Below are 12,942 nucleotides of genomic sequence, written 5' to 3' on the forward strand. Positions count from 1 at the left end.
TTGTATCTAGAATGAATCTAGATTAATTATAGAAAATTGTGAGATTAATTAGTAAAAAGAATTAATCTATTGACAGCACTAATATATATATATATAGAACCCGACCCGATTCAAAATAATTTAGAGAAATTACAGCCTCGTGGGTCGGGTAGAGCCCAATCGGGTTAAGGCAGAGAATCAAAGTGCTTAGTTGTGGAAAATATTAACTGACCACTTGTGAAGATACACCTGCCACATCGTGTCACCTAATCATGTTCAATGTCAAATGCTACTGGTCAACTTGAACTCTGTAAATTGTCAACTGAGGAGGGAGGGGAGGAGGAGAGATGAGGAGGGGAGGGGAGGGGAGGAGGAGAAGAGGGGAGAAGGAGGAGTAGAGATGAGGAGGGGAGGGGAGGAGGAGAAGAGGGGAGAAGGAGGAGTAGATTAGGTGGAGAGAAGAGGTAGAGCTGGGTGAGGAGGTCAGCATGAGAGTGGAAAAGGAGATGGAACATGAATAGGCTAAGCAGAGAGAGGGGGAGAATGAAGAGAGGGAGGGAGAGGTGGAGGAGGGAGGGAGAGAATGAAGAGAGGGAGGGAGAGGTGGAGGAGGGAGGGAGAGAATGAAGAGAGGGAGGGAGAGAATGAAGAGAGGGAGGGAGAGGTGAAGGAGAGTGGGAGAGAGGGAGAGGTGGGGAGAGAGGGAGAGAGGATGGAGGAGAGAGAAGACAGTGATGGGAGAGAGAGAGAGGGAGAGAAGGAAGAGAGAGAGGGAGAGGTGGAGGAGAGAGGGAGAGTGAATGAAGAGGAAAGGGATGGAGGTGCACAGGGGAGAAGAACAGTAGAAAGAAAGGAGTAAAAGAAGGAGGAGACAGAGGGAAAGACTGAAAGAACGAGAATGACTGAGGAGGAGAATTGCTGTGTGTGTGTGTGTGTGTGTGTGTGTGTGTGTGTGTGTGTGTGTGTGTGTGTGTGTGTGTGTGTGTGTGTGTGTGTGTGTGTGTGTGTGTGTGTGTGTGTGTGTGTGTGTGTGTGTGTGTGTGTGTGTGTGTGTGTGTGTGTGTGTGTGTGTGTGTGTGTGTGTGTGTGTGTGTGTGTGTGTGTGTGTGTGTGTGTGTGTGTTATTACAAAGACCAATGCACAGTGTGAATGCATGTGTGTAATGGGTGTGTGTATGATTGTGTGCATGTGAATGTGTGTGTGTGCATGTGTGCAAATGTGAGTTTGGATACGAGTGAGTGTGTCTTTTGCGTACATGTTGAAACTAAACCTTGTGCTATGCTGACTGTGTGTGTGTGTGTGTTTATTTGTGTGTACAAAATGAATGAATGAATGAAAGCCTGTGTGTATATATATGTGTGTGTGTGTGTATGTGTATGTGTGCTACGTGGGTGCAAGTACATATGTACAGTATGTTTACTGTATCTGTGAGGACATACTGTATGCGCTTGTACAAACGTGTGTGTGTGTATCTGAGCGCATGCATGCATGTGTGTGTGTTTGTTTGTGTGTGTGTGTGTGTGTGTACACATGCATGTGCGTGCGTGCGTGTGTGTGTGTGCCTTGGAGTAACAGCTGGAGTTATGTGGGTCATAAAGTGGATGAATTTTTAATGATTGTGTGGAGCTACAGATGAGACAGAAAGCTGAAGATAGCACAAACCCTCGTTATGTTAATCGTATCTGATTGCAGATTGCACTGATAGTGGTTGGCTCATCTCGCCGATAAATGGGATTTATACATAAGATTGAATCAGCTCTCTCTCTCTCTCTCTCTCTCTCTCTCTGCCTCTCTCTCCCTCTCCCTCTCCCTCTCTCTCTCTCTCTCTCTCTCTCTCTCTCTCTCTCTCTCTCTCTCTCTCTCTCTCTCTCTCTCTCTCTCTCTCTCTCTCTCTCACTCTCTCTCTCTCTCTCTCTCTCTCTCTCACTCACTCACTCACTCACCTCACTCACTCACTCACTCACTCACTCACTCACTCACTCACTCACTCACTCACTCACTCACTCACTCACTCACTCACTCACTCACTCACTCACTCACTCACTCACTCACTCACTCACTCACTCACTCACTCACTCACTCACTCACTCACTCACTCACTCACTCACTCACTCACTCACTCACTCACTCACTCACTCACTCACTCACTCACTCACTCACTGACTGACTGACTGACTGACTGACTGACTGACTGACTGACTGACTGACTGACTGACTGACTGACTGACTGACTGACTGACTGACTGACTGACTGACTGACTGACTGACTGACTGACTGACTGACTGACTGACTGACTGACTGACTGACTGACTGACTGACTGACTGACTGACTGACTGACTGACTGACTGACTGACTGACTGACTGACTGACTGACTGACTGACTGACTGACTGACTGACTGACTGACTGACTGACTGACTGACTGACTGACTGACTGACTGACTGACTGACTGACTGACTGACTGACTGACTGACTGACTGACTGACTGACTGACTGACTGACTGACTGACTGACTGACTGACTGACTGACTGACTGACTGACTGACTGACTGACTGACTGACTGACTGACTGACTGACTGACTGACTGACTGACTGACTGACTGACTGACTGACTGACTGACTGACTGACTGACTGACTGACTGACTGACTGACTGACTGACTGACTGACTGACTGACTGACTGACTGACTGACTGACTGACTGACTGACTGACTGACTGACTGACTGACTGACTGACTGACTGACTGACTGACTGACTGACTGACTGACTGACTGACTGACTGACTGACTGACTGACTGACTGACTGACTGACTGACTGACTGACTGACTGACTGACTGACTGACTGACTGACTGACTGACTGACTGACTGACTGACTGACTGACTGACTGACTGACTGACTGACTGACTGACTGACTGACTGACTGACTGACTGACTGACTGACTGACTGACTGACTGACTGACTGACTGACTGACTGACTGACTGACTGACTGACTGACTGACTGACTGACTGACTGACTGACTGACTGACTGACTGACTGACTGACTGACTGACTGACTGACTGACTGACTGACTGACTGACTGACTGACTGACTGACTGACTGACTGACTGACTGACTGACTGACTGACTGACTGACTGACTGACTGACTGACTGACTGACTGACTGACTGACTGACTGACTGACTGACTGACTGACTGACTGACTGACTGACTGACTGACTGACTGACTGACTGACTGACTGACTGACTGACTGACTGACTGACTGACTGACTGACTGACTGACTGACTGACTGACTGACTGACTGACTGACTGACTGACTGACTGACTGACTGACTGACTGACTGACTGACTGACTGACTGACTGACTGACTGACTGACTGACTGACTGACTGACTGACTGACTGACTGACTGACTGACTGACTGACTGACTGACTGACTGACTGACTGACTGACTGACTGACTGACTGACTGACTGACTGACTGACTGACTGACTGACTGACTGACTGACTGACTGACTGACTGACTGACTGACTGACTGACTGACTGACTGACTGACTGACTGACTGACTGACTGACTGACTGACTGACTGACTGACTGACTGACTGACTGACTGACTGACTGACTGACTGACTGACTGACTGACTGACTGACTGACTGACTGACTGACTGACTGACTGACTGACTGACTGACTGACTGACTGACTGACTGACTGACTGACTGACTGACTCACTCACTCACTCACTCACCACTTCTCAGCAGTGTAACATAATTGGTCCGAGTGCACAAGCAGACCATTGTTGTGTGACCATGGAGGCATCACTCTGCATCACCATGCAGCTCCCATCCTGTGCAAACCAGCCTTTGATCAGCACCACGGACAGCAGCATTGTTCAACTCTAATCTAACAGCCTGCTCTGGACTCAAACCACCACCGCCTGACTTCTCCAACTATCAAACATCCAAAGTAGCTTTAGCCAGCCTACACTAGTAACAAATCAACACAACGGCCGCTTACACAGTATGTCGATAAGCATAGAACAAATAGCCACCAAGAAAAGCAACTCATTATAGGCCTACCTACACAGTATGAATGAATGGATGACGCCACCTGATCACACAACCAATGGCATTCATAGAATTATCATTCATCATCAATGGCACAGCAGCCACAATCTCATCACAGACACAGATTACAGTCGGTGCACATTTTCCAACATAAAGAGAGGTGACAGTTACACTGCTATAGATTTAAATCCCTGATCCCACTCCATAACAAAGAGAAACCTGTACTCACCCATTAGAAGTTCATCCTAGGGGCCTTGCGCTCAGCAAAGTCATTATAATGTTATAACAACATTGCTCAAATCCAAATCCCTGGCTCTGCTGTTCTCTGCTGAAAGTATACCCAATCCACTGAGTCATTATCTGCCAATCACATGGCTCAGTTCTGTCGAGATAATCATTTTATATTGTCAAGCAAAGTGCTTTTGCCTAACGATAGCTATACTTGCATTAGTGAGGTGAGGCCTGCCACACTACGTCATGGTTAGACTATTGTATTAGTACAGCTGATGCATACGCTTCATTGGGGTGTATGATGAGCATTCTGTATGGCGCAGCAACTACATCATATATTATGTCACATGAGGTATACACTACAGTACCAAGCTATAAACAAGCTATCTGATAACAATGTGGTCTAGTTCATATTACTGCAAATGTGTGAGTCCGAGGAGAGCTCCTCCTTGCTATTTGTTTCACTGGCTTTATGATTCATGGCTTGTTGTCAGACTCAATGTTGTCTGTTCTGTTAGTGCCAGTCATTAAGGACAATGCTGGTAAGGTTGTCAGCCTAGATAACTACAGGCCCACAGCTCTACCCAGCATACTGTCAAAAGTCCTAGAAAGAATCCTGCTGGATAGATTAAATAAGTGTATTAAAACTAAACATGGCACAGACTGGTGTAGATATGCCGTAGCCTCTTAACAGGCGCCATTTTAGTTTTCGTTTTTGAGGACTGCATACTTTTTTTTCAAACAACATACTTTATACTTATAGCACATGCATGAGCCTGGTGTCTTTTGAAAGATGACATTCTGAAGTTTCTGAAATTCACTTATAGTGCTAAGGTAATAGAGTAACATAGGTCTGAACTTGAGTTGTAGAAAAACGTATTACTCAAGTTTTTCTGTAGTAGTTAGTAGTATTTCCCAGAAGGTGGTATGGCTTAAAAAATAGCCTGAAGCTTTATGTAGTACATGTCCAAATTTCATAAAGATCCATTCAGAAATGAGCGATTATGAGTGATTTTGGTAAACTGTGTACTCAGTTTTTCTCATAGACTTCAATTCCTTCTGCTGTTTTTCTCTTCCTGTTTTCGTGTTTCATTTTTTATTATTATTATTATTATTATGTATGCCGATGATTTTGTGGTCGTTAGTCCAAGTAGCACCACGCTAGCCAGGGACCACCAACTTTCCACTAACGTCCAAGTCAGAGAGAAAACGCTAAATAGTGACTATTTTTACGTCTGTGATAGAATAGGGCCAATAGGCTGGACAAGATCCACCTCCTAAAGTGTGTAAACGGAAGTACAGGAAGTACAGGCTACAGGCTTTCCGGTTTCGACAAAACAATTATAGAAATGTGTGAAGTGCACAATATTTCCTCGTTTAAGCCACTGCAACGGCTTTGCCTGAAGAATTTACTACATGACCGGGACGTTCTAGCTTGTTTGCCGACAGGATTCGGGAAAAGTTTGGTCCGTTCGGAGGCAGCTTCCAGGGGAAGTACATACACCGGAAATTCTAGCCCATAGACACTTTCGGCCGTAGTTCTTTACCAGGCTTTATCTCACGGAGGAGATAAAACTGGTAACGAGGTTAGTGATAGAAGGAGAGGTTGGACATTCACTACACGGACTGACCACAGAGGCATTCAACAATCCTTTAAGCTAATGCTGAGCTTCCAATAAAGACAGCCATGGAAAAGTTTTGTTTTGGTATTTCCCCAGAGACTCCTTCAAGTCACTTCATGTCAAAGAGCTTAGATGTTACCCCCACGTGGGACAAACATGCACAGAAAGAAGATAGCACAGAGAGAAACGATTGGATCAAGCGATTACATGGTTATTAGGTGCTAATACTTTCCTATTGAACGGATTATCGAAGGTTTACACCACCCTTCTCAACCTGATTGAAATGTCCTTCCAATCAAGTCAGTCGGATTGAGGTGATTACATAAGGAATTATTATTCTGATCGGGCTGTTATTCTGATTATTAGTAGAATATTAGGGTCTATGTAAACACAGATACTGACTCACGTATTATTCGGAATCTGTACTCAAGCATTCATTCACACACAGGATGGCATTTCCATCTGGGAGGTGGTGAATGTTTGACCCATCCCTACAGAAGTGGATAACGTGGGATGTTGTTAGGCTGTGGTAGCATAATAGGATTGGGCCTTAGAGAAATCACTCTGAAATCACACAGCTGTTGTGTGGGAGGTTAAACAATTACTTTAAATTACATAGTGATCAATACTGAGTTAACAAACTCATTCCCCTTCAGTGGTTTCCTCAATTGTGAGAATGTTGGGACAAAATTTACTTGAACCCCGATCAATCAAGCTACTAATGTAAACACTCTTATACCCCCTTCTCTTCTCTCTCTCTCTCTCTCTCTCTCTCTCTCTCTCTCTCTCTCTCTCTCTCTCTCTCTCTCTCTCTCTCTCTCTCTCTCTCTCTCTCTCTCTCTCTCTCTCTCTCTCTCTCTCTCTCTCTCTCTCTCTCTCTCTCTCTCTCTCTCTCTCTCTCTCTCTCTCTCTCTCTCTCTATCACACAGTCCTTGCTACTGATTCGTCAGGAGATGGTGGTGTCTCAGAAGCAACTGGGAGAATTCTGTGAGGCTCTGAAGCAGTACCTTAAGAATGTTTCTGCCCAGAGAGACTGCTTCCAGTAAGTATTACTACTCTAGCTATCTATCATGCTGCTACTACTACTACTGCTACTACTGTAACACTTCCCCCGGTCCTGCGGGACCGGACGGCAACCCTCAATGCAACAACACAAGCAGTGTAAACACAGTGTAAAGTGTCTATTTAATTATTTAGTATTATTGCACAATCAAAGCGGGCATGGCCACCCGCATTTCACTGTATGCCCTGGTATGTATGTGACAAATAAACCTCTTGTCTTCAATCTTGAATCTTGAATCTTAATGCCCCGGCTGCGTCATTACTTTTACCAACCGATTTCCAGTTCCGCGTTCGCGTTCTGCGATCTGATTGGTGTCGCGGGGATCTATACAAATGTTAGCGCATGCGCATTTCACAATACACGACGTCAGCATTACAGCGTCAGCATTACAACTAAAACATACGTGGCTTTTTAGTTTTAGCAATGCATCTGTCAGTCGTACTTAACTATGTGTTCACTGTTGTGTTACTGCTTCTCGGCATAAGCCCCATAATAAGACCGTCTCTGGCTTCGTCCAGCGGACACCATGATGAGCTCAGCGATGCCGCTCACGGCAGCATACTCTCCCCGCTGTTGAAAGCCTTATCGGAGCACGGAGGGTCGTGGACCCGCAACGCAGCCGCGAAGCCGAGGATGAAGCCCGAGTTGCGCGATTTTTTATTGGTTTGTCATCACAAACCAATTACATAATCCAACATATGTGTAAAGAAACAACATATTCCAGTTAACTATATTTTTTTAATGATTCATTACGGTATAAATTAGGTTAACTGGAGCTTAGCATCGACGGGGCATCGACGGGGCATCGACGGGGCACCGGTTGAGAGAGTCAACAGCTTTAAGTACCTCGGAGCCTACATATCCGAGGACTTGACATGGACCACACACATTGACAGTGTTGTGAAGAAGGCACGACAACGCCTCTACTTCCTCAGGCGCCTAAGGAAGTTCCAAGTCAGTCAGAAGATCCTTAAGAACTTCTACTCATGTACAATAGAGAGCATCTTGACCGGCAACATCACCTCCTGGTTTGGGAATAGCACTGCACAAGACCGAAGCAGACTACAAAGAGTGACACGTTCAGCCGAACGCACAATTGGAGGGGGGCTCCCCACCCTCCAGAACATTTACAACAAGCGTTGCAAGGGCAAGGCTAAGAGAATCATTAAAGACTCCAGTCACCCGAACAACTGCCTCTTTGAACTGCTGCGGTCAGGCAAGCGATACCGGAGTCTCAAGGCGAGCACAGAAAGACTCAGAAGAAGCTTCTATCCCCAGGCCATCAGGCTGCTAAATGAACAATGAACACTACACAACAACAACCACCAAACGCACATAGCACACACATCCACACGCACACACTCACTTTAAACAAACACACTGTAGCACCCACTCCACACACTTATAGCACACACCCACTTTAAACAAACACACTGTAGCACCCACTCCCCACACTTTATATTTATTGATGAAGGATTGCACTACAACCCGTACACCTTACTGTAAATTGTACCTAAATTGTACCTCATCCCATTTCTGCTTTGCACTATATAGTACTGTACATTAGTACACTGCATAGTATTGTATATTATATGGTAACTCAGAACATTGTACATATGTCTATACCGAACACTGTGACCTCATTTTCTTCTTCTAAATTACATGCTATACTATGTTATTTGATACTATCTTGTCTAGCACAGTCTCTGGAGCGTAACAGTAAGAAGCATTTTGTATGAAAGTATTCTGTACTTCTGTATGACAACTATTAAAGAAACTTGAAACTAGTATTGCTGCCTGGATGAGGGGCGCGTCGCGGCTCATGCGCATGCGCGCGCTCGGCCAATCAGAGCAACGCGGAAGGGCTTTTTGCTTGCCGAAAGTATTCACGCAGCCGGGCCGGGAGAGGTGAGCACTGGCTGCAGGCAGCAGCACTGCAGCCAGGTGCTAGTCAGTTTGTGTAAAAATAGCAAGCACAATATAAATCAATCTTCATTACGACTTTAAAAACATAGCCATTAACATTACATAGGCTTACACACATCTTGCCATAGCGTTAGCAGTTTGTACAACACAACGCACGTTTGAACTATAGTAGCCCGCTAGCTAATAGAGTCAATGAAATGTTACCGTAGCTACTAGCTAGCAGAGGAGGAAATGGGAGTCTGAGAGGCGGAGTGTTTAAAGACAATGATAGGCGTTTATTCAACATCCAAGAAGGCTAACATACAACTGTGTTTTACTAACTCCAACCGGGACTATTGCCGCTTTCCCACTGCATGCCATCACCTCCTAACTTTGGCGGAGCGCGTTGATAACGTTGCCTGAGCTGGCGGTCCGTGACACTAAAATGTCCGTGGGGACCCGGCGCCAACCCATAGATAGTTCCAACTCACCGAATTACGTAATCCACCACAGTTGCACTCAATATTTAAATAATGTTAGTCTAAATAAATGTAGACAGATACATAATCATTTCAAGCAGAAAAACGAATCTTTCCATTAAGAACTGACAATCATGGAATTTAAACATGGTTGACATTGTTTTTTTGTGTTTATATTAAAGAAAGGAAAGTCTAGTGCTGGCTGAGCATATTGTTTGTTTGCACTAAGTTAATACTTTGACAAATGTAGCCTTGACAAATGTAGTTCAGTCTTTGTGTGCCAAACATTATTTAAGGCTGTAAACACTGTAAACTTTTTTTTTATATATATATATATAAATGAGAAGCATGTTTAGATTTTTGAGTGTTAAATATTTTTTTTTATAAAAAACAATATATCGAACCGAACCAAAAACCGTGACCACAAAACCGAGGTACGTACCGAACCGTGGGTTTTGTGAACCGTCCCACCCCTAACTACTACTACTACTACTACTACTACTACTACTACTACTACTACTACTACTACTACTACTACTACTACTAACAAGCATGCTTGTTGATATGCTAGAGGAGAAACCTTGACCTACGAGTGTGGGTAAAAGACTGGCTACTCAAGAGTGAATCAGTTGAAAAGATATCATTAGTTTGACATCATCAACTGGCATGTTATCGCTGTTTTGATTGGCTGTTGCATGAAACTAGTTTCACAAAGTTGAGATGTTTGCAACTGTCGCGGCTGAGTTTCAAATAAGTGTCAAGTGTGTTGCAGAGGGCCTCACACTACAGTATGCAACTCAAGTTGCAACTAGGTTTCAAGCAACTAAAATTGTGTGAAAGTTTCACTGTGTAAAGCCAGCCTAAGGCTAATATCCTGAGAGATTCCCAAGATCCCAGACTAATATATGAACTACACATGATATTCTGCACATGTCCTTGTGTGAGCCTTCAGGTAACATATGAACTGAGGCACCCTGACAATGGGTCTGTACAGGGCGACAGTGGCTCAGGAGGTAAAGCGGTCGTCTGGTAATGGGAAGTTTCCCGACTAGCGTGTCGAAGTCTCCTTGAGCAAGACACTTAACTCCTAAATGCTCCCGATGAGCAGGTTGGCACCTTTTGCATGGTTGCCATCGTCGTGAGTGAATGGGTGAATGTGAGGCATAAGTTGTAAAGCACTTTAGATAAAAGCACTATATAAATGCAGTCCATTTACCTTCATCTCATTAGCAGGAGACTAGTTATCTGTAAGCCTTACTGGCTTTTTACTGTCTACTTGAACTGATGATAATTATGGATGTAATTTTGTTGCAAAATTTACCCCACGATGTGATCACATGGAGATGGCAGATGGCACGCTGCTAGACATGTCTCCAATGGCGATAACGACGTCCGGTTTGCCAGCCTCCTTTGTTCTGCTCATCTCGTGAAATTTGGGGTAATGCTGCCAAGTGTTCTGAGTGAGTGTTTCAAAGTGAGGTGTGTGAGCCCTCGTGTGGCGGCAGCACAGTGCTGATATAGTAGCTTCAAAGCCTGGGTTTGCTGGCTGGTTTTAGGGTTCCTTGCATGGAGGGCTCGCTGTGGCTTCTTGCTGTGTTCCGGGGGGGCCCGGGGGTCCCGGTGTCGTCTCGGACCGTCCCGATCCTGCGTGTGTCCTCTCATTTGGCCTCTGTTGTGTCTGTCTGCTTGAGTGTTTGGAGTCGTGTCTCCTTTGGCATGGCTGCGGGGTCCTGGGGCACGTGGCCTGTCATTCCTCTGTGGAGTTTGGGGGTGGGGGGCGTGGGATTATTGTGGTGGTGGGGGCACCGGGACTGGGGGAGATGGGGCCGCCCGCGGGGGTGGCATTCCCGTCGCCGTGCATGGCGGTGTGAGTGGCGCGTGGGCTGTTTTGTGTTTTCCTTCGGTCATGGTTTTATCATGGTGTGTGTCTTGGATGGGGATGTGGTAGGGATTGATGTGTGTTTGGGGGACTGACTGTTCCAGGGAGTTCACATTCCTTCGAGTGACATTGTACTATTGTACTTATTTCATGCCTATTCTTAAGTCTGCACGTTTACATTGCACTAATTTTATTGTCTTTTATACCTATTCTTATGTCTGCAATTTATGCATTGTTTTTTTTCCCTGTCAATTTGCGTGCTGATTTTATGCTTATGTTCATTTTATACTAATTGCTGTGGGGCACTCTGGACTGCGGTCCATGTGTGAAAAGTCCTATAGATATAGTTAATATTAGGGCGGCTAGGTGGCGCAGCGGGCAAGGTGCTCGCCACCAACGCAGGAGATGCTGGGTTCGAGCCCAGCTCTTGGCGTTGCTACCAGCTTGGCTGGTCGTTCATACTAATACAATTGGCAGTATTAGGGGGTGGGAAGCTGGTGGGGTGGGGATCGGACGCTGTGGACAGCGACTCCTACAGGTCGGTAGGTGCGCCTGCGCAGTAGAATCAGGAAGCGACGGGGGCGGCGTGTCCCTCCCATGCAGACCCCCGCCGCTGAGAGATCGCGCTGTGCAGGGGAAAAGATGCGACGGCTGCCTCCTCGTGTACCGGAGGGGACACGTGATGCAAGGCTTCGTCCACATTGCAGCCGGCCTGTGGGAGGCATGGCCTAACAACGTTCGAGACAGGGGAGGGTAGAATTGGACGATACGAAATTGGGGAAGGGAGAAAAATTGAAAATGGGGAGAAAAAGTAGATAACAAAATTTTGTATAAATGTATGCATTGAAATGTCTGTAAAGTTTCGACGACATTGAAAATGAGGGTGACCTCGATTGTCTTTTCGAGAATAAATGAAGGTTGATGATGATGATATAGTAGTTTGGCAGCAGCACAGTGCTGGTATAGTAGTTTCAAAGTGAGGTGTGTGAGCCCTCGTGTGGCAGCAGCACAGTGCTGGTATAGTAGTTCCAAACACGGCAGTCATTGCATCTCATCAGAATGTCCCCATAGTCTTGTCTTCAGCGATAATGAGATTTTGTTTGCCGTCTAACCGCCGCCACTTGTCATGTAAATTCAGCTTCAGAGATCGCTGAAAGCTCAGCGTGAGTGATTGAAGTAGAGCGGTATCCATTTCAGAGGCGCGGTTTTAGTGGGCCGCCTCGTCGGAATTCACCACGTCTTTTTCAAATGATAAGTGTTTGGTTTCGCCGTCAACCTTCGAGTGTCTTGGAGAGTGTGTGTTAGGATTTGTCTTAGTTGGCTGCATCGGAATTCACCGGCTTCTTGTTGTTGATAATGATAATGCCTTGTGCTTTGGAATATGATATGTCTGCCCTACACTGCTGCCGGTGATGTAAATGTGGAGTTAAGTGGTGTTAGGGTGGTGTTTTGTGCCTTGGAGCAGAATGGGAGGTATGTGTGAGGGGGTAGCGCAGCAGCTCTTTGTGAGCCTTTGTGATTTATGTTTTTTTTAGGATCCCCATTAGCTGATGCAGAATATCAGCTACTCTTCACAGTAGCTGACAACCAAGTGGTATTCAAATCAGAAAGTGACAATATCCTTTAACTCAAACATATTACTACCATATTCTTAATCATAATGGAATCATACATAGTATACACTGTATATACACTGGATATACAT

At 45.5% G+C, this 12,942-nt stretch overlaps 1 protein-coding gene across 1 annotated transcript in view; it reads left to right on the forward strand.

Annotated features, from left to right (window-relative positions):
• necab2 (N-terminal EF-hand calcium binding protein 2) overlaps positions 1-12,942 on the forward strand; it is a gene marked incomplete at both ends in the record, with an annotated part of 380,241 nt that overhangs the window by 352,907 nt on the left and 14,392 nt on the right. Inside the window, one exon of the mRNA XM_084315533.1 lies at positions 6,841-6,953. Within this exon, the coding sequence (XP_084171659.1) occupies positions 6,841-6,953 (113 nt within the window). The remainder of the gene's footprint in view (positions 1-6,840; positions 6,954-12,942) is intronic.

Source organism: Notolepis coatsorum (assembly GCF_963971535.1).
Source record: "Notolepis coatsorum genome assembly, chromosome: 6".
NCBI classification, from domain to species: Eukaryota; Metazoa; Chordata; class Actinopteri; order Aulopiformes; family Paralepididae; genus Notolepis; species Notolepis coatsorum.